Source organism: Gavialis gangeticus, unplaced genomic scaffold, assembly GCF_001723915.1.
Source record: "Gavialis gangeticus isolate Ggan-Ray unplaced genomic scaffold, GavGan_comp1, whole genome shotgun sequence".
NCBI lineage: Eukaryota > Metazoa > Chordata > Crocodylia > Gavialidae > Gavialis > Gavialis gangeticus.
The window spans coordinates 207,888,284-207,910,936 of record NW_017729032.1 but is presented as its reverse complement, the minus strand read 5'-3'; the positions used below and the strand labels follow the sequence as shown (position 1 = coordinate 207,910,936).

General features: G+C 40.1%; 1 protein-coding gene across 3 annotated transcripts in view; it reads left to right on the top strand.

The window, feature by feature from the left end:
• The window catches only part of SLC37A1 (solute carrier family 37 member 1), a 46,296-nt gene that overhangs the window by 14,450 nt on the left and 9,193 nt on the right, over positions 1 to 22,653 (top strand). For 2 of the 3 annotated variants that reach the window (XM_019525355.1, XM_019525356.1), the window contains exons 7-15: positions 860 to 936; positions 2,923 to 3,089; positions 4,260 to 4,297; positions 10,199 to 10,282; positions 14,014 to 14,145; positions 16,638 to 16,728; positions 18,659 to 18,721; positions 21,427 to 21,512; positions 22,267 to 22,315. In XM_019525355.1, coding sequence (XP_019380900.1) covers positions 860 to 936; positions 2,923 to 3,089; positions 4,260 to 4,297; positions 10,199 to 10,282; positions 14,014 to 14,145; positions 16,638 to 16,728; positions 18,659 to 18,721; positions 21,427 to 21,512; positions 22,267 to 22,315 — 787 coding nt within the window. The remainder of the gene's footprint in view (positions 1 to 859; positions 937 to 2,922; positions 3,090 to 4,259; positions 4,298 to 10,198; positions 10,283 to 14,013; positions 14,146 to 16,637; positions 16,729 to 18,658; positions 18,722 to 21,426; positions 21,513 to 22,266; positions 22,316 to 22,653) is intronic. The other variant, XM_019525357.1, reaches the window with a different exon arrangement.

Genomic DNA, 22,653 nt, shown 5'->3' with positions numbered 1-22,653 from the left:
AGCCTGAGGAAGTGAGGCATGAGGTCCTTGGGAATCGGGCATATAACTCATTTCTTTGCACTCCATTGAAAATCCCAGTTTAAACACTTTGAACTTCTTTCAGCCTCAGACTTCTGACTGAATTTTGTCTGTTAAATATATGCCTTCAAAATATAAGTGCGTTTGTGCGTGGATATATGTGTGTGTGTTTGTGTATTTTTCCACCACCGCCCCCCCCTCACCCCACTCTATCTATATAGATCTAGCTATTTGGATATTTATAGATATCTATCTAGATAGATCGATATCTATATAAATATACCAAGTGGCAGATAGATGGGGGGTGTGATTTTATATATATATAATATAAATTAAATGAGGTAAGAGTGAGAGAGAGATCTTGTGTCTTATTCCATTTAAAAATTGACATCCTAGATTGTAAAACCTGATGGAAGACTGTTTGTATCACTTCTTTGTACACAGACATTGCCACACTTTCAAATTGAGGCAAAAATTGTAAAAAAAAAAAAATATTAAAAAAAAAGTTTAGACATGGAGGTCTCAGTTCTCCTAGCTCTTTTTTTTTAAGCTCTGTCAGGTTCAGTATCATCATTGGCAAGCTCATAAACAGGACCTTAATTTGCTGCAAGTTTCATCATTAATAGTTTTACTATTAATTAATAACTAGCATAAAAGAAAGAGGTGTAGGTACAAATATTATCATCTTTAGGTGAAGAAGGGTATACAACAATATTAATATCAAAATTGAAAGTGTCATATGGGCTTATTCTTGTCCTACACAGGATTTCCTAAAAGATGTACTTGACATAAATTGCATAGGGATTTCTTATTCATACATTTCCCTGTAATATGCTTGCAGATTGCTAATGGATTGGTGCAGACTACTGGCTGGCCTAGTGTAGTTACCTGTATTGGCAACTGGTTTGGAAAAGGAAGGTAAATATATATGTACATGTTTTTCAAGGTACTTGAGATATTTGTAGGTCATTGCAAATATATTTATATCAATGCAAATACCTCCATTTAGTTTCGGGGGGGGGGGGCGTTATTTGAATTAGGCAAACCTTTCAGATGATTCCTAAAAATAATTTGATGGCAATTAGTTTATCTGAATAGTTCAAGAAATAATAGCTTGTATTATAGTGATTTTATATTCTAATTTTCTATTTACATTTTATTTTCTCAAAGTATTTCAGAGTGGAATTTTCAGGAAGTCTTGAAAAATTTCTCTTTAAAATCAAGATATAGGCTGTTATTGTGCTGTTAGTTTTAAATGCAATTTTTCGTATCTTTAACTTGCATAAAAATGTCAGGGTGTGACTCTAAAAATAAATATTGGCATAAGGCATGCTTGTTTACAACACTTTTAATTAAAATGCTTTGAATTTTCATAAAAAGAGCTGTAGCAAATGGTATAATGACATGTTTTGTCATTTCTTATAGCTCTTCTTTATTTTTTTTAAATGGCCACCTCTTCCAATCCTCCTGAGAGTATCATTTTACTAGCACTTTGTAAAGTTATGTGGTAGTCTTCATAGCACTGCAGTAGCTACAAAGACATCCATCAGCGCAAATAGCAGTAGCATAGAAATAATAATCAGTAACGCTGCTCTAGCTTGAGATGTCTCTTACAGCTATCATTGTATGAACACTGTAATCAGTAAGACCAAGAGAGAGGATGTACAAAAATAAAGGGTGATTTCTATATCATGGGACGTAGAAGAAAATATATAGTGAAGAAAACATAGGGGCTCAAACCAATTTGCAGGAGCTTCAGAGGTCTGTTTGATCCATGTTGTGAAATTGGAAGTGTGTTACCAAACCTAGCAAGATGAAGTGCAGCTGGGTAAAAAGAATTTACCATTTCCAGTTTTGCACCATATAGTATACGGTCTGTTGCTCTTAGGAGGGAGGATGGTGGACCTATGAATACAACAGTAAGCTGAGACTTGCATTATCTGCATTCCAGCCCTGACTTCGCTCTGAAAATTAGTACTTGCTTCACTACCAAAAAAGTTGCATTCTTACCTTGAATTAGCTAACTCCAAGGCAAAATCATTTTGTCATAGTCACACAAGTTAGCAGGTTGAGTTAAAGAGTGGGGTGACCTCCTTGAGTGTGTCTACATTGCCCCACTGACAAGCCTGGGTGCCACCCTTAATGTCTCCCCCACCACCCCCCACTTCCTCCTGCTCCACACACACCAGCTCCCCAAAATGAGGCAGTGGAGTTGTTTTTAGAGCAGCCCTAAGCATGTGCCCAGCAATGCTCATCAGTTCTGTGTCTCTGGACTGTCCATTGGCACACATTCAGCACTTTTCTGAGGCAGCTGCGTTTGCCTTGTTGCCAAAATTTGGTCCACATGGAGCAGGAGTGAATGAGCAGAACAGGCTTCATGACAATGCTTCCAGGTGCACATGGAGGCAATGTAGACCTGCACAGATTACATTCCTCCCATAGGCCTTAGGTTATCTTCTAGCTCATGTGAACGTAACAGTCTGCCTTGTCTTCCCCTAGGATTATACCTCACGTTAGGAACACAACTGGTTTTTCCCCCTATAGAGAAAACACAGCCATAGGGACTGACCGCAGACCCCTTGAACCTATATAGAAAATAATTTCATTCACTTCAATAGACTTTGAAGCAAGCCTTTAGAGCCCAGACACGTAGGTGCTCAGTACAAGACCTATGTTGCATAGAAGGAAGTTCTTCATTAATGTTGAGGTGTGGTGAGTCTGTCACACCTCAACATGACACACCGTAGCCTGAAGCATAGGGATCTTCTTTGGAACAATAAAGCTTCAAACAAGTGTTCATCATTGGAGACAGCAGTGGTGACTAATTGTTCTTTGTTATGCTTTTCTCCAGGTAACAATGTTCCCAAGTAGAATAACTGAAATTGTCATCTTTTTTGAACACAGGAGAGGTTTCATCATGGGAATCTGGAATTCTCACACTTCAGTGGGAAACATCTTGGGATCACTAATTGCTGCTTATTGGGTATCTTCCTGCTGGGGTCTGTCTTTTGTGGTTCCTGGTGTTATAATCGCTTTGATGGGGATTGTTTGTTTTCTCTTTCTCATCGAACGTGAGTATATCTTCTTTTTATTTAAATGTATACAAAATGGATATGAATATCCACTGGATAAGTTAAAGTAGGCAATGCCACATGTTTCCCAAAGGGTTTTTACATAAATAAATATCCACCCAGCTATTCTGACCTTCAAACTGCTTCCTTCCCAGAAGTCTTGATAGAGAAAAAGATGCCTGCATCCAAGAATTAATATATTCAGGCTTCAACAAGCTAAGAGGGGAGAGGGAGTCTAAATCACAGTCTAATCTCTACCTGTGCCTCTCTCATTTGTATATTCTTGAGGCATAATACACAGCAACAGACTGAAACTATCCTGCTTGCCCCAAACCCATATATTATTTTAATTCTCTAGCATTATTAAATTCAGTCCCAAAAAGAAGCAGCAAATTCAAAATCAGTTCAAGAATAGCAGATTCTGGCTATTCCTAATCTGATAGCCAGGAGCACCCTCATTTAATTTAATATACCTGGTGTTTGGCTGAGAATGATTGAATGATTGTGCTTTTTTGTAGGCTAAGTACTAAAGAAAACAAAGCAATCCTAATTTAGGTGAAAAGGAATGTGGCTTTTTGAAACATAAAATGTGTCGAAAACAGAAAGCTTTTTGCTGCTTTAACCATCCTGGTACAATGGTCCTAGGTAATTCATACCACATGGTTCACTTAGTTTGCTCCAGGACCTCCCAGGGTTGCAGCAGTGGCAATCCTACAGTGCAGAGCCTGGCTGGCAGCGGAGCTTGACTCCAGCCAGCCAGGCTTTGGCTTTGGGTGGTGCACGCTGCTGCCATGTGTGCAACTCTGCTTTTTTGTCCTTGGGGCTTTTTTTTCCCCCCTGGATATCCCTTGCAGCTCAGAGAACAGCTGAACATGCAGTATGTGGCGCTGCAGGTGTGCCTGCGGCACCATGTACTACACTCCTCTGTACACAGCCTATCAGCGTAGTTTATTCTGGCATGGGAAGCAAAAGTAATTATATAAAGCATTCCTATATCCGTATAGCTATGTCTGTACTAGAGCTTATGCTGTTATAGCTGGATTGTCAGCAAGGGGTGTGATTTGTGATGGTGAAACTTTTTTAGACTCTGCCTTAATGTCAGCAATGTTTCAGGAATGAGATCCATTCTGCTTGGTTTTTCACCTAACTGTGTGTGCTGTTTTATTTCAGATCCTAAAGACATCAAATGTTCTTGCACACCGCCCAGTGTAAGTCAACACTTTTTTTTTTGTTTTTATTGCTCTTTTCCACTGTCAAATTCATATTTATGTTAGTGACTAGGGACCAACCAAGGACAGGCATGACACCAGGCATTGTAGTAAATGTTCTCTGCTCCAAAAGAACTTAGCGCAGATCTGGGTTCGGCAACTTTTCAGAGCAGCAGGTCGCTGCTTGTGACCTGGACACTGCTGCAGGCCACCAGTCCCTTCTGCCCCGCCACTAGGGTCTCCATCATAGAGGGTTCGGTTGTCCTCTGTCGTCTGTTGATACAAAACCAGACACCTTTTTGTCCTCTATTTTTCTCTTGAAGAGAGAGTTGGGTTTTATCTCAATAGAGGACAGAGTAGCAGAAAACCAGAATGTCCTCTGTGATGGCCACCCTACCCACCACTGCCACAGGCCACGGCTCCTCTCCTCTGCTACATACCACCAATAATACCCAGTGGCAGTGAGAAGGGGTAAATTCTGCAGCAGTTGTGAGTGGCACATGCCATAGGGGGCTGGGAGTAGTGGACAGTGAGGGACTGGGAGACAGGAAAGGGACTTGGCAGTGGGGAAGAAAGGGGTGGCGGGGACTTGTCAGGCCAAGCTACATACCCCCAGTCCCCAGGATGCTGCAGGACAGATCCAAGCATTTCACAGACCAAAACCATGCCTATAGGCTGTAAGTTGGTCTAGATAGATAAGAAAACTACAGGGTGAGGGAAGAGGTGAAGTGAGTGGAGTGTGGACCCTGTGATGGCAGCAGGCAGCTCTGTTTGTACGGGAGAGGGGGGAAGGGGTTAATTAAGAAGAGATAACATGAAGGAAAGGGAATCTGGTAGATGTGAGTTGAAGCAAATATGAGGAGGAGAATTGGAGCAGATAGCCCATCAATTAGGAATTGCTCTTATCTTTCTTTTCTTTTTTTAATGTTGGTAAAATTGACAAATTACTTCCTATATCATAAGAGGGTAGCTGTAATGAGGAAAAAAGCCCTCTGGTATAAACCTGAACAAATGAGGAAGGACTGTAGTGTTATATTGACTTTTCTCTTAATCTCCAATAAATCTTTGGAATTTAAATGCCATATGGCTGCTGGCACCAACCCCATGCATTTTGCTGCTGGCAGAGTAGTTAAGATTTTGAAGGGCAGCCTGGATACCACCTCACTTCCAAAGGACTGCTTTATTGGAAGGAGTACCAGTTGCTATGAAGAAACTGTACCTTGTATTTAGTTTTATTTGTTACATATGGCTCAGGCTTCTGTCTTCATGCTGGTAAATACAATCTCTTTTGAAACAGGCAGTATGAAAATCCAGTGTCAGAGACTGATCGCTCTTTATGGAGAGAGGTTTTTTTGCTTGTTTTTTGCAAGGGAGGGAGGAAAAGAGGGAAAAGTCCTGTCATTCTGCTTTTAATGTTGATTTAATTATTATAAAAGTAACATGCCCTTTACTTGTGGTAGCACAATTCCATAAGTGTAAAATTAACACTGAAAATCCCTGAACTGGAATACCGTCACCCAGTCTGGAAGAATTAGGGGCAAAACTGCACCAATACGTCTGTTACATCGGGTTATGTTTTGTCCATTGATGTCAATCCCAGCATAGTGGTTTGCTAAAGGCAAACAAGTTATATCTATTCCTCTGCTGCCTTGTGACGAGGCATAATGATAGCTATCTACTGCCAGAACTACCTCAGGATAGCTGTACATCTAGCCATTCCTGAACCTGGTGTAATTTCCAATGGTATGGAAAACTGATATATTTAACACCAGTACATGTATTCATCTGTCCGTCACCTTAGATTCTGAACACTCACGCAAAGAATCATGTTTAAGTGGTTGCGACCATTCAAGGAAGCACTTGCCAATTACCTTTTCATGCAGACCTTAGATTTTACCTGCTTTAAATGTGTGCGCTAAACTATTGTTTGTTTAGCTGCTATTAAAGTAGGTTGGGAAATAGTTTAGGCCCCACTGCTGCAATAACTTACCCATGTGATTGACATAGAAGTTAATGAGACTGCTCTGGAATGCAAAGGAATAAATGTAGAAGGCTGTGTGAAACATTAGATAAAAGCTAAAGTATACCATAATCTGTGCTGGTGTTAGCAAACACCTCTTTAGACGCACCTTCCTTTTTTAAGTGTGGATATAACCTAAATGGAAAGGGATGGGTTAGAAGAAATATTGAGCAAAGAGAGAGAACGACGTATAAAATAGAGCCTTAGCCATATTAATATGGTGGCATCCTGCTACCAAAAAAGCACATATGTGGTATGCTTGATTTATGAATATTATGCATGAGTATATGCGAGTGCATGTGTACATCTGGAAAACATCTGTAGGCAGTTTCCATGGCAGTTTTGACTTTGGTGAATGTTTGCTGGTAGCGTAATCAAAAGCCATACCAGAACGTTGCTTCAGCCAGCAGGTAGACTCAAAGATTCGTGGGGTTCTGCAACATTTCTGAAGCAAGTGATTAGCGTTATGGGTTTTGTTTTGTTTTTAATTCTCTGGGAAGAAAGCAGACCAGGTGGTTCATCACAATGGATTCTTCAGGAATGTAGCTGCCTCCCCCCACCCTGTCCACAACTGACCCATACAGGCTTGACTATAATAAGGATTGATCATGGCCTCATCTATATCCCTTGCTGCCAACTCTAAAGTCAAATTGTGTGTTACAGTATATTCCCCCTTCCCAGCTGTTTTAAAGTTGTTGCCTCTCTAATTTTGAGTGCCTTCCTGGTCTTGCACAGAAAATTAGGGTAACTAATTGCTTCTGTAGCATGTTTCATTTCTTACATTGACACCTCTTCTTTCTCTTCTCCTTTCCAAATGAACTAGCCTTAATCTTTTCAGCCTCTCCACCTGTGAAAGGCCCATTATAAAGCTTCTTATCACTTTTAATTACCAGTCTTTGGAACGTAATTTTAAGTTTTGCTTTATCAGGAATAGATTAGGTGTCTACAAGCATCTTCCACTGGAATTCCTTCTCCATTTTTGCATACATCTGTAATCTCATCCTTGATTGAGGTTACATGAATCTCATAAATTTCTACCTGGAGGACACTTTTTCATATTTGTATGTTTTGCTGTAGATTGAGAAATAATTTGAGTATTCTAGCTGTTGGGTACAGTGGCTTTAAAGGAAAATGTATGCAGAATTAGTCATATGCTTAATTGCATTACATTTCATATCAGTGCACTATTACTAGAAAATATAACAAAGAGCTCTGCATAGTTAATCACTATTATATCTTGCCAAAAGTTGACCTGAACAAGTTACCTTCAGCTGTAACTCTCCTGATGTTTAACATAAATCTGTCATTTTTTTTTTTTTAAGTTTAGTTTCTGGCAGTTACCCTTCCCCACAAAAATGTCCTTTGACTTAATCTTCTCAGCGATATCAACAAGATCTCTACCCCACATCCAACCTCATTGTCTGGTGACGCACTTGACCTACTGTTTCCCTGGAAACCTTGCTCTCCAGAGCACAAAGTGTCCTTCTCTTTCTCCCACCCCCAGAGATTCTCATTTGCAAATCGCATAGATGACTTGAAAACACATTTTTCTCTTGGACTTCCCCCAGGAATAGGCAAATCTCAATTTTGGGGGCTAAATCCTCGTAAGTGGCATTTGTGTCATTAGGATTGGATAAAAACCTTGCATTTAAAATATGTCTGTTAGGTATTAAGCATCCTCGACTCCTGTTCATTTTGGCTTATTTGCATTCTCTGTTCACTACAGATTTTATTTTGGAAGTTAAACCAATGAATAATATTAATTTAAAAAAATAGTGTAAACGGAGTTAGAAATACAAATATTACAGGAACCAATGAAATAAATGAGAGTAGAAAGAACAATAAAGCAGACTGCCAGAGAGCAGATTTAATGGTATTTGTAATAAGAAAAGAAATGTACAGCAGCCTGTGCACATTTAGTAGCTTTTTAAATATTAGTATTGCTTCTAATCTCTCTTTCACTTCCCTTGTAACATAAGCTGTAGTCATAACTGATCAATATTCATGAACATGCTGCAACTATCTTTTTATAGTCTAAGCATCTTTTTATATGGCTTTGCTGTTCTCTAGGAAAATTGGTCCTCTTAAACTCCTGTGCTAAAATGCTTCTACATCTAGAAGATATGAGGCTGAATCTTCTTTCTTCTCTTCAGAAGATAAAGTCTGATCATTAAACATGCTGCATCAGTCTAGCCGTCATCTCCATACATTTCCTCTTTACCAGAGTAAATCTTGTTTATGACAATTGAATGAAAAAGTCATTGGGGGTGGGGGGAAGCAGGGTGCATGTGTGTGTGTATGCTGAGCCACTGGAAAAAGATACAGCCAGCTTTTCCCCAAATAATAGATTTTGTCTGCCTGAGGAGACTAAAATTTAATTTATTTTCCAACAATGAGTATTTCCAAGAATCTGTATTTTGTGGAACCCTTTTTTCATGCAGGAAAACTACTTGTATTCTAGACACTCAGGTCTGCACTCTCTCATTTTGGATTATGTGTAAATGCAGCTTGAGTTGCCTCTTATAAATTTTCTGCTCTGCCGAACTGATGCAGTAAATAAATAATGCTTGTTCTAAAGAATAATCAAAACATAACTATATAGTTTCTTTTAAGCAAAAGCTGCCTGATACCTTACCTTCCATTAAGATTTCAGATATGGACAGACCAGTCGTTTCTGACTGTACACATTTAACGTGGCGTTGAGTATATTGAATCTTCTTAAAAACAAATATCTCACCTCTTAGAAGTGCACGGTGACTCCCCGTGATCCTTATGTAATGTTATGCCCAAATGGACATGGATCAAGGTTCTCATTAGCAGCCTGTGAATATATATTCAAGTTTTGCACTTAGTCCAACCAATAAACTTAGTTGGTTGGATTAAATGCAGTGGCAAATCCTTCTAGACAAAGGGTTGTATAGTGGTGTTTTTCTAGAAATACAGTTTCAGTGGGCTCATCTAAATGAGATGCTGACCGCACGGTAGCCTGATACTACTGTGCAGTAGCGTCTCATGGCAAAAACAGTGCTGAGGTGTTACGTATTAGGTTGCTATGCAGTAGTGTCTCTGAAAAGATGTTCACTGGCACTATGCAGTAACTCCAGCTACTGCACATTTATTTAGTACTTGCTTATACAAGTACAAAATAAATGTGCAGTAACCACTGAATTTGAACTGCAATTGTACATGCAAAGGAAAAGCTGTTTGTTCAGAAATCAAATACTTTGTCCTGTGTAAGTTGGGGCCCAGAAATCTCCCATGAAAGGAAGCAGGGTCAGATCCCTGATGAGGCTACTCCTAAAACTGCTACCACCCTCATGCTCCTTTCCAGGGCACTGGAAGGTAAAGTGGGTATAAGACACTGTCAGAAACCTTTATCTTCAATGCTTCAGTGGATGGGGAAATGTTGTGTGTGAGGAAAGGGGAAGAAGGTTTTTCCAAACTGATCAGTTTGTATCTATGCCTGCCAGTCAGGAAGCCTAATTATGACCAAGAATTGTTACAAAATGTAGATTAGTGTTCAGCAATTGTGTGTGTGGTGGGGGGGATATTTAAGCCATTAGGAGAAATGAGTTCACAGGCTGCACACCCTGCACTTCTCTATATATATTGCACATGTTACAATGAAACTATAAAAAGATGGCTTCTCAGTCACATTTTCTGCTGATTCCGTTTCACACAGCTCCATATGAATTCAAAGTAACTAAGATGCACAGTGATCAAATAGGAAGACTTTCATTTGGGCATGCATCTTTGTAATGAAAAATAAACATCTCTTGTATGATAATGTAAGGTCTAATGCTTGAAGTTAGCATTAATAACTTTTTCTAAAGTAGTAGTTTAAAAAATCATGGGTTTTTGTCATCTTTTTTTTCCCCCAGAGCTCAAGGACTTACATGAATGGTACAAATAGATTCAGAGTCCAGAAACCAAACTTAAGTACTAAGGAAACTAGCCAATCTCAGGTAACGTTAAATGAAACTTTATTAAGTTACCACTGCAACATTTTTTTCAAAGATCAAATAGAGTCTTCACAATAAAAAGGGATTTAGCACTTCAATATTCCAGCCAGCTAAACAGCTCATAGAAGAAGATAAATATATAAACACTGCAAATTTCTCTAAAGCAAGTTGCATTGCTCCAAAGGTTCTCTCTGAGCAAACTGCCCAATAATCAAGGGATGAGCAGAAACTGAAAAGCCTGCATTGAAAATTCCCCCTTTTTAGGAGAATTTTAGGTGAAAAATTTGTATCTGTGACCCATTTTACAATAATAATTTCATTAGGGAAATAAAACTGCTGAACAGAGTAATGTGCTACACAGCACAGGGCACACAGAAACAGAACACAACTCTACCTTTCTCTTTAGATCTTTTTGTTTATCAAATACACTGATCCTGAGAGAAGTTAATTGATTTTTCTTTTTAAATCAGCAAGTAAAAGAGAAGCTGTTTCCCCCACTCATATTAATCAATTTTCTTCATGGTTCAAAGTCACTAAAGCCAATAGGAGTCTATCCATTGATTTCTAAGAGCATGGCTCAGACCCTTACTGAGCAGCAGACGGGATTTATGTTGGCCTAGTGAATTGTGCTACACCTGAACCTGTCCAGAGGTAATGCTGGATATTAGGTGAAGGGATTTGGGTAGGACCATAGCATGTAAACTGAATGTCTACTAGTTGGGAATGAGCATAGTTTACCAAATTAGGACACAGCATTTGCCAACTGACCAGCAGAAAGTGAGCCCTGAAATCCACAGTGTTTACACAGTGATACTTGCTTTGGACTGTGTTAACCACTTTTTTGTATGTTCAAAAAACTGTTAAACTTGAGTTGGCTTCAAGCAGCTTTGTAAGCAGAAGGGTGATGATGCAGTCTGTTTGAAATAGAGGGCGTTCAGTCTCCCTTTCTTGCAAAAAAAAGTCCAAGCTCATGTACTTCCATTGTGTTCACCCTGCTATTTATGTGGCAAGTGAATTCATTTGAAGGAATATCCAAGAGAAGAAACTGAATTTTAATCAGTTGGAGTTTATGCATAGGAATCCTGTTTTTAAGTTTAAAAAAATCATTTACAAATGTTGGTTTGAATCTAACGCTTTTGTTGCGTCACTCCTTGCGGTGGACATTTTGAAATCTTTTATGACTAAACTGAGCATGTAGTCATTAAAACTTTCCGCACCAAATTTTGACCAGCTGTCCTCCATTATCTTTGTGTTCAGTCAAACTAACCAAACCACTCACCTAGATTTATTCAGTGTCCACAACAAACTACTTGAGTACAATCTATGGCCCAGAAATGATTTGCCAGCGCTAATCAGTGAATACTTTTTAAACAATGGATGAAAACGTGTGTGTCGGTGGCTGGGGGGTTTTTGGTGGGTTTTTTTCTTTGTTTGTTTGTTGTTGGGAGGGGGGCTGTTGGACAATTCGTGAGCACAAAAACGCTAAATAAAACTTCCAACTTAGTGGCTGTAAATTGCTGTTCCACCACTAGTTGCAACTTTCACTAATAACCCTCACTGTACAGTCTCTGCAGAGAGACTAAATCAACTGAACTAGCAGAGACTCTATCTGCCTACCCTGAGAGGGACTTCTTTGTGAACATGAGAGGGGCACTGACAAGGTAGCATGGGAGCCCTCGCCACCATACCTTATCAGATAGCATACCCCTTCTCTGGGCTGTACTTGTCTGGAATACAAGGAAATAGCAAGTCTTAAAGGTATCTACTGCTCTTGCTTTTATGACCCCACACTTTCCCCTCTGACCAAGAAGTGGTAATCTTGCTCCTGTTAAAGGAGAATTGAGTGTGATTGCTTATTTTTACAGTGGGCATCTTTCAGCTATGTTGAGCTGATTATCACTGTTTAACTTTTGTGCCTGCACAAACAGCAGATGTTCAGCAGTTTTGAACTGGCCGATTTCTAGCATGGCAGGCTGACAGCTCTTTCTGATTCTTAGCTGACCATTCTACATACTATAAAAAGAAAGTAAGTACTGAGTGCAAGTGATGATTGAAAGCAAGCTGTATTCTAGGTGTATGACCTGAATACCTCCCTGTGTTGCCTGTCATGTCAGGTTGGCTTCCTAAATTATATGGAATTGAGCAATAATGAATCCTTCCCCGTAGCTCAGAAGTGTACCATATGTCTAGTTACTCCTTCTGACAAGAGGACAAAGCTAAACAGCATTATCCCTGTCAAGGCCAAATTGCTTTTTTCTTCATCCAGCCACGTCCAGCACTGAATCCCATATTATTGATGAATATCTCCGACATGAATTTCTAAAATAAGCTACTTATGTGTGTGCTGGTAATTCCACTTCGAAATTCTAATCTCTGTGTTTTTATGTATTTAAAATTATTGTTTGAGAAATGAGCAGCATTTACTCAGCCCATTCCAGCTGGGCTTATTGTGTTTACAAATCCTGGGGGGGTTTCCTTCATCTTCAGTCAAGCAAAACTCACACTGAAATCAATGGGAAGTTTGCCCACACAAAGCTGGGAGAGACGTGACCTGTTTTTGGTTTTGATTTGTGGTTGGGATTGCTGGTTTGAATTGCAAATGTCAAAATAATTATGAAGCATCAAAGAAGTTATGGTTACTCAAAATTAAAGCTGAATCAACTGTTGACTGTTGAGAAGACTTAAAATCATTTGATAAAATATCCAAATGTGTTCATCTGTAATTTCTGCTTCCATGCCGCTTTGTTTTAATGTTAATCAGAATCTTTCCCTTCTGATTCCCAAGTTCCTGGTAGAACTGTAAGTTTCAACGGGAACCAATCCTATATTTTATTTTTACCATTTGGCAAAGGTAGTACTGATATCCACTGACAGTTTTAAAATCAACACTTCTGTCTTCAGAAATAGATGCGAGTCCTGAAACTCGAATTCGGGTTTCAGCTTCCCCAGAGTCCCATAATGTTAGCACCAGAGATTTTAGTGAAATGTGGTCTCTAGGTGAAATCAGTGACTTCACACCCCCAAAGCTAGACTGGAATTTCCTACTCATATTAAGTAGTCTTTTACTTTTTAAGTAGTCCTGCCAAAGTCAGTGGATTGTAGAGCCACGTACTGCTCAGTGTAAGGAAAGCAATTAGAATCCAGTTCTTCAACAAAGGTTTTAAGTTCTGCTCATTCAAAGGTGAAACTGCATGAAGGATTAGGACTGAAAATGAGGTGAGAAACAAAATTAACTTGTGAGACTCTTAAAACTAGGTACACTTTATACAGGCCTCTTTATACTGTTGAATTTGAAGATACAAGGAACAAAAATTCTGGAAAACAAGTTTAACATGTACATGGAATCCAGATAACGTACAATATAATGCACAACTGCAAGAAGTTGTCAGTTGCAGTAGTTCAACCACCCAGCATTCAAATTTGGCTTGCACCTTTGAATTATAAGTGAAGTAGATTGGAATTTACAGTTCTATGCAAGGTAAATGCTGATGTGTAACTGTTTCGCTTGAAATAAACTCACAATGCAGGTAGTGACTTGATTTCATAAGTAAAAGCAGCCTTAAACAATAATGGTTACTGACAATATTGCATAACCTTTCAAGTAGAAGGGATTTCAAAATCCACGTATTGTTTCCTGTACAAGTAAAAATGAAGACACTCTAATACCTTGGTGGTTTAAAACATGCATGTTAATTTTTGTCTTTTGGGTGTGCTGATGATGGGGGAAATTGCAGGCTCCAGAGATGCAGCAGTTACTTTCTGACAATGAAAACTGTGCAGCGTCATTAAACATTAACATGCCAGTCAGTGAAGAAAATAGAAATGGAACATCACCTATAAGCTTCCTTGGTGCCTTGCGAATACCTGTAAGTACAGGAATTGTTCTTATTCCACAGAGACTTGGCTTTTGGCTTACAGAATTCATTTTTTTGAAATGGAGAATGGATGAGACTGGTTGTCCTATCTAGAAACTGGTATACTATTGAGGTGCCTTAAGATTTGTTTGAATGTTGAGAATCCTAGTGCTTTGGTGTGACAAAGTGGGAGTTGTTATCAGAGGTGGACTGAATACAGAAAGGGAATACCTTCAGCTTCAAGGTGAACACTGCAAAAATACATTGATTATAGCTTATAATTTTCGTACAGCCAAAAAAAACCAACATGCAAATTCAGCTTGCTCCTGGGTGATTTGAACTTGTAAAACATGCACTTGCACAGTACAGAATTGGCACAGAAGTTTGTTGACATTATTAAGTGTGTGAAGCTGTACCAACATGTGACGGAAGATAAGTGACAGGTCAGGTAATGAACTGTGAGTTGTCGGGGACAGGTGTGGGATAGAAGCAGCAACTCGGGGAAAAATGAAGCGCTTGGAGCCTGTTTTCTAACAGGCACATAATGCCCCTTTTCTCCTTGAAATCTAGGGTAAGAGACTAATTCTAAGTAGAGCTGATGAAGAATTTTCTGCTAAAATGTGTTTGCAACTGAAAACGTAGCTTCCACAGGGATTAAACTTGTCCTTATGAAAATGACCAACTTCTGTCATAAAACTCTTTTTTTTTCCTTTTTGATGAAAAACTCTAAACAAAATGGTTTTAATGGCGACTGGTTCCACCTGAAGGTGTGTATGGCAGTTTATCAGGCAAAATCAGAATATTTTCAGTTGTTTCTGCATCTGCCTGCTGTCAGGCCTCAGTGCATTCCTTGTGCTTTCATGCTCTTCTATGTGCCAGGCCTCCAAAGGTGAATTATGTCTGATATGATCCACTGCAGTCTCCTATGACTGACCTGTCACAGTACATCAGTGGAGTCCTAGGACCATGGTGTATTGTGGGACATGTAGTTTGGATGAGGAACCTGGCCCAGTAAGGGTATGAGGCATTCAAACTACAAGTTCAACAATTTCACTTCGAATTTTATAGTAGCTAAAATATGAATGAAACACCTTCCAAGTTGCCTATTAACAGTTTCCATAAAAGCAGTGGGTTGTATTCAGTCCTGGTCCAGGCAAACCACCACTCTCCAAAACGCGTTTGATTGTGCTTTTCTACAGCACAATATAATTTGGACTATTGTCAAAAGTGGCATTGTCTCTTCAGAAGATGGCTTCACCCAAAGTCTCATACATTATGATAATTGTCATTTTCAAAAACTCTTAATGTTAGAGTGTTCTTTTATGGTTTACATTGAGAAGTGTCATGCAGCTCAATTTTTTTACACAGCAATCTGAAAAGAAAGAAGTGAAGTTTATTTCAATTCAAGAGCAATCTCTCTGAGCCCACACAAATTTAAATGAAGTCCTAGTGGAGATATTTTGGGGTCAGTGTGAATGTGGGGGACAGTTTTTGATCTTTAGATAATAGGTTAAAATGCCTAAAATCTGCTGCTACTGACTTCTTGAATCTTGATACCTCTCATGCACTTCATTTGGCACTAACTTGTGAAAAAGAATAGTATGTTAGATGGAGCAAAGTAGGTATTGGTATGTGTGTTAGTCCAACAGCACATAATGATCCCTGTGGGAGTAGCACTGTGGCAGACTAATGAAATCATAGAAAATGAGGGCTGGAAGGGACCTCAGGAGGACATCTAGTCTAACACACTGCTCAAGGCAGGACCATCCCCAACAATATCATCCCAGTCAGGGCTTTGTCTTGCTGGATCTTAAAAATCTCCAAGGATGGATCAGAAATTTCATACAAGAGTCAGAGAAAGGCAAACAGTGTAGGGAGAAGAAACTGGAATAGGTTATTTAGTGGTAAAATGCACATCATCTGTACAGTAATAGCTAAGTCTTACACATAATTATCAGTAGATGGAATGGGGTAAAATAATCCTCCAATTTGTAAGGGGTTGTGAACTCGCTGATTTTTATCTAGAGACCACACTTCACCAAAATCTCTGGTGTTAACATGGGACTTTGGGGAAGGTGAAACCTAAATTTGTCTCGGTTTGGCTTTGCTGACCCCATGTGAGACCATGTAGCATACTGGCTGTTTAGGTCAATGGGGGGACACCCTTAAGCTACTGCAATACAAATACCTATCTTGGTATATCCAAGAAGATGTATGAATAAAATTAGGGGCTTTCTAAAGTGGTTATGAACACTGTCTTTTGCTATTAACATTCTCTCTGTGGTTAATTTTGGAGAGTTACTGAGAAAGAGACACAAGTGGAATACTGCAGTCTGCTTTGAGCATACGTTTCATGCTCCTAGAGCAAGAATCCCCTAAGGAATTGCTGAGAGAGAGGTTTAAGATGCCACCTAGAGATTTTGTACTCTGTTGTTTAGCATATAAACCAAGAAAAGCAACAATGACTGTTTAGGTACTAACCTTGCTTCTTTTTCTTCTTGTAGGGAGTCATAGAATTTTCCTTGTGTTTGTTATTTGCTAAATTGGTCAGTTACACTTTCCTTTTCTGGCTTCCCCTCTATATCACAAATGTAGGTAAGTATCAATGTAAAGGAAACAAATGTTTGATTAAAAATTGTTCTTCAGTTTGGTGAACTTGATTAAATAAGAATAAACATATTGCCAGGGTTGCTAATGCAGTAGGACAATTTAAAGACTGCAGTTAAGTGTATACCTCAGCTGGCACATTAATTGTACACCTCAGTGGCCACGTTGTTACTGCAGTCACTTAGTATTACAGTATTTTTTAATGAAATATTTTGACACTTGGAGACAAAGCTACATCACTTAGATTTGTAACTTCCAGGGATAAACTATATTCATATTTTTGCAGTGGTTATTTCCTATCACTTGGTACATGTCACTGGGCATGTCTGTACAAGATGCTAAGATGCCATAGTGATGAGCTGAAGTGACATAGCTCGTCACTACAGTGACATAGCATCAGCAGGCACAAATCTTGATGCTACCGTTACTGTGCAGTAGCAACAAGGTAGTGTGTAGTAGGGTTGGATTGGAAAAGACCTGTGCAGTGCCGGGACTGTGCAGTACTGGTAGTTACTGTGCAGTCATTTAGTACTTGCTTTTAGTTTACAAGTAGCTAAAGCAAGTACTAAATGACTGCACGGTAACCACTCGTATAGTAGCAGCAGCATCACAGTTCATGCCTGCCGACACTACATTGCCGTAGCAATGAACTATGTCACGATAGCTCATCACTATGGTAGCATAGCATCTTGTGCAGATGCACCCAGTGACAAGTACCAAGTGATATGAAATAACCACTACAAAAATATGAATATAGTTTATCCCTGAAAGTTTCAAGTCTTAGTGATGTGGCTTTGGCTCTAAGTCAGAATATTCCATTAAAAAACACTGTAGTAATAATACATATAAAATAATGCTTTTATATCCTGAAGCAGCCCAAAGACTGGGAGATGCTGCTATATTGTTTATTTGCTTGCTGAGCAATATTAAGAGTGCTTCTTGCCCAAGAAGTTTATTTTCCAGTGCCTATCTTATGGCTTTTAAAATCTGCTGCCACATAAAGAGGCTGTGACTATCATTCATACCAGCGTTTCTCAGCCTGTGGATCATGACCCAAAAGTGGGTGGCAAGAATATTTTAAAGGATTGCAAGCTGCAGCAGGGTAGAGGGGTGGTGGGAAGACGCCTGCTCCTTCCAGTGCAGGGAAAGGAGTAGCGGAGAGCTGAGTGGCTGGGCTGGCAGCACTGGGGCCAGTGCCCATGCTCGCAGGGCCAGGGCAGTTGGGAGATGCTGCTCAGGAGGCAGGAGGGGCTATGACCTGGCTGGCCTAGCCCAAGGCAGGTTGGGGTGGCACAGGCCTCGCCACCTCCTGCTTCCAGCCCATGCCAGGGCCGGACTTGCTTCACTGCTGCCTACGTGAGCCCAGATGCCACCGCATCTGCCAGGCTCTGGCCCAAGCAGGAAGAGGGGACAGGACTGTGGGTCGGGAGTGAGGGACACCATGGCCCCAGGAAGCAAGGGACTGCGGGTCAGGCACCAGCAGGGTCTGTGGGTCGGGACAGGCCATGGATCTTTGCAAATGGGTCCCAGAAGGAAAAAGGTTGAGAACCACTGATTTATACCACCAGCAGCTGCCAACAGAGAATCAGGTGGAATGTCTCCAGGAGGCATAGCCTGTCCTCCATGTTACAAGTACTTCTGTGCTAATGGACTTTGTGAAAGCAGTCAGTTCAGATTACATTAGATACAGTATTACAGTTTATAACAAAAAAATGATTTAGTAGTCTTTTATAAGTGAGTGGTGATGTGAAAGAAAAAGCCATGTAATGTGCACACTTACAGGGAGAGATATAGCTAGACTCATTACTGCAAATGTTTGGCTTTTGGAGTGTTATGTGTTGATAGTGGAATTTATCTGTCCTTTTGAATACAGTGAGAACAGCAGTTTTGATCAGCTGTATTCTGCTTTTCTTCTTAGAGCACCTTGATGCCAAAAGAGCTGGGGATCTTTCTACACTGTTTGATGTGGGGGGAATCTTTGGTAAGTTAACTTTTGATTTTAAATCTGACTCATCTAAGACAATGTGTAGCACACAACTACTAGATTTTACTTTTTCACTATGAAATCAGGCTTTGGTCTTGGTCCACTGAAAAATAATGGCAAAATATGAATCTAAGTAGAACTGGACCCTCAGAGCAAAATCCATTTGCCACCTCCCCAGCCTCAGTACGTGGGCTGGAAGAATGAATCCACAGCCTCTTGTGTGAGTCCTGTACAAGGAAGATTGTAAGGTCCAAGTGTCCTGGGGTGTCTGCACCATGTCTCTGGCAATCTCGGGGAGAGCTACTTTTGAGCATCATTACTTGCCCTTTCATTCCCACTCGCATGCAAAAAACCTGGAAATGGAGTGGTGTGTGTGCACATGCACATGCATACATACTCTCACAGGCTAATGTTTTAAAATAGTGTTTCTGATTAATGTAACAATATAATATTTTGTGTATGTAATATATCTATAAATGTAGTGCTTCACCACTGTATTTTTGGATTTGGCACATACACATGGGCACCCAGGACATACTATAGACCTGCTCTTAGACTGCTCTGGTGCCACCCCATAGTCCTGTCCTGTCCTTTTTGTCACCTCATCCCTTCCTCTGCAGACAGCTGTCCTATGCTTGCACTTGCTTATTAGAATGATGCCAGTTCTGCTGCTGGAGGCCTTCCACAGTTGGAAAGGTGCAGAGACTAGATTTTTCCTTTAACCTCTAAGAAGCATTGTTGTCAGCTTCAGGCCTTTGTGTTTAAAATCTAGAGTTTGAGGAGATAATGATAAATTAAAGATTCCGTTACTATAATACTCTGCTGCTGTATTTTCTCACATACAATGTGTCCCAGAATAAAGTATGCAGGCAGAATAAAGAAAAAAGTTCTTTCTTGCAGTAAATTACAGAGTAGCAGCAGTGATGGAGCCTGTTCATTGTTCTGTGCCCTGTGAGGTACATGCAGATTCTTGTGCTTTTGCCTTGTAAGGCACAAAATGCTCTTACTGTATTTCTTGTGTATTCTGTGCACTCAGTTTCCAGCAGCTGTTTTTTTCCAGGGGAGAAAAAATGTTGTATGTGAAAAAATATGGTATGTTTGTATTTCTTGCTAAGGACCTTCTCAGTCAGCATAAAGGTGGTACAAGTCAGTGGAATGAGGGCTTCCATTCAGTTCCACTTTGGAGATGCTCAAGTAGTCTGACCTCTGGGTTTCCTCTGCACGTCTAACTTGTCACCTAAGGGGCCTCTGCCAGTTCAGCAGAAGACAGCAACAGGGGTGAGCTGAGGAGGTGTGGCTGGATCCAGAGTTATGCAGGCCAGTGGCTCCATCATGCTGTTCATGTGATGGGAAGGTTTAGCAGCCATGGCTCCAGCCTGGCCTGGAATTTCATCTGCACTATTCCTCACCTTTTGGGCTCTCTGTAGGTGAAGTTTTACTCTCCCCCACCCCCCAACACACACACAACTGAAAACCCATATGCATGGCACTGAAGAAAGGAAAGTGATTTTTGTCCAGTAGTCTAAGCATGGATCTTGCTAAGGTGCAAATCAAAGCCTCAGAAGTAATTGTAGAGCTGGACAAGGTACATTATGGATGAGCAGGGCAAATACAGCCAGGAAATATGCTTGGGCTTAGGTTTCCTTTGGAAGGAAAGGGGTAGGGTGTTGAGGGCAGTAGAGCTGGATGATCTGGGAACATAGAAGAATGACAGTAAAAGGGGATCAGTGATGGAGTAATTATTACAGTAATGATGGGGCCAAATGAAATAGGAGAGAGCTCTTCAAAAGCTTTTGTATCTGGAGGACATGCTGGCTAGGACATTGAGCCCTGGGTCTCTTCTTCCCTTGACACAGGCTGCCATTTCCTGAGTTTTATTTTGTTTTGGATCAGAAACTAATGAACCCATCTTTCTGCATTGCAGTAACACCTAGGTGCTCTAGTCATGGATGAGGGTGCCACAGTGTTAGGCACTGTACACACATGGCATAAAGAGGGTCCATTTCCAAGAGAACACCTAATATGCATAAACAAAGAGTCAATAGATGGTTTCGGACAAATGGCGGAGGGGCTGGGTGGGGGGAAGAGGTGAGCAAGGCAATAAGAGAAGACTGAATTCCTGCTCTGCTCCCTTCTAGATAGTCAAGCCTGTATCCAGTATTAAACTGAAAGCTGACACTAGGCAACTTCTGATGTAACTTAGCAAGTAGTTTGTAGCTTAACATATGTAGTGGATTATGCTCTGGATCCTACATTTGAAATTGGATGGGATATGGAGGATTCTGGTGTGAGACCTGATATATTCCTCCTCCAAAAGAGGTGGAGGCCTTCATTATTTGTGCATTACAAGAGGCTGATTGGATACAGATGGGTTCCTGATGCCACAGTGAAATCTAATTCTCATCCCTGACTATCAATATAATGACATCTAAGTGCTTCCTCCCTTTATATCCTTGTGGGTGTTTAGAAGGTCTCAGAATAAAAAACAAAACAAAAAAAGAGCAATGAAGCTAATATACTTGATTAATTTTGGCATACATAATATTAAGACTGCTACTAATATGAACTGTGTTTTCATTCCTCTACTCCATTGGTATATAAGTCTACTTTTAAATGATTTGCCCTGATTTTAGGCAAGTACTTCATAAGCTTTGTTCAAGTTTGGTGAATAAAATTCTTGCTCTGTAACGTCTCTCTCTCAGGTGGAATTTTGGCAGGCATCATTTCAGATAGATTAGAAAAAAGGGCTTCGACCTGTGGCATGATGTTATTCCTAGCCGCACCCACAGTAAGAGATGATGTCCTCTTTATTATACTCTTGTCGTCTTTTGTGCAGCTGTGGTTTTAGTTCTATCAGCATTTCCACTAAAAGCTCCTGTTCTCAAGAGCTTCTAAAAAAGTCACTCCAGCAAGAGCAAATACAGAGGGTTGGGAAGGCTTTAACTTTAAAAAATGGTACAATGTCTATTTCAGGACTCCATGAAAAATTATCACTTTCAGCTATCTTTTTACCGAACTCCTATTATTCAGTTTTGCAGCTCATAATCAGACAGTGCCTGGCAGTTTACCTTCTTTTCTTTTATTTTATTTAAAACAACCACCAAATCATTAAAATCCCTGAGCTAATGTTTGAAAGCTGTCTGCTGCAGACAGGCAGTGCGTGCTTTTTAGCATAGACTGAACTGTATGAATATCAACAGTATTGTGTCTTATGCTGAAGTGAGCAACCTGGCTGGTTAAAACAGTTGATCACATCAGCTATCTCTTGTCTTTGAGAGTTTTATATGATAGGGGATGCATGGGAAAATGAAGCAGCCAGAATAACAAACCTAATAACTTGGTATAACAGACAACTGGCTTTCTCAGTGTGATTTTGAAGTGTCTTATGAAAACCTGCAGTTCTGTGAAGACTACGGAGTCTCAACTGCCTATTGTTCAGCATCATTGAAGTTACTCCTGATTTGTGTTAGGAAAAGTAAAAGATCAGTCAAGCCTGAATCTGCTGTTCTAACTGCTGCTGTTTGCTCTTTCATACCCACTAGTTGTACATGTTCTCTGCAGTCAGTAAAATGGGCCTCGAGGCCACCATAGGTGAGTATTTAAATTATTTTTTGCCTGTTCTTAATTCAATTTATCTTTTTTACTTCAATTCCATTCAGATTGGTATTTCTGAGGTAGATGATAATGACCTGGCTTTTGAGAGGTGCTGAATGCTTGCATTTAAGTCAGTTGGATATGTGTTTCCTAGTGTTAATAGACATAAGCCACCCAGAGAAAGGTTAGGTGAAAGCATTTCAGTACTTCCATGGGAGGCCACAGGGAAAAAAAACTGCAGTAACCTTGGCTCTGGTGAACAGGTTCTGATATACCCCTCTTATGTAATTGGAGGCTGCCACCAAGTCCCCCCTGAGCCTTCTCTTCTCCAGACT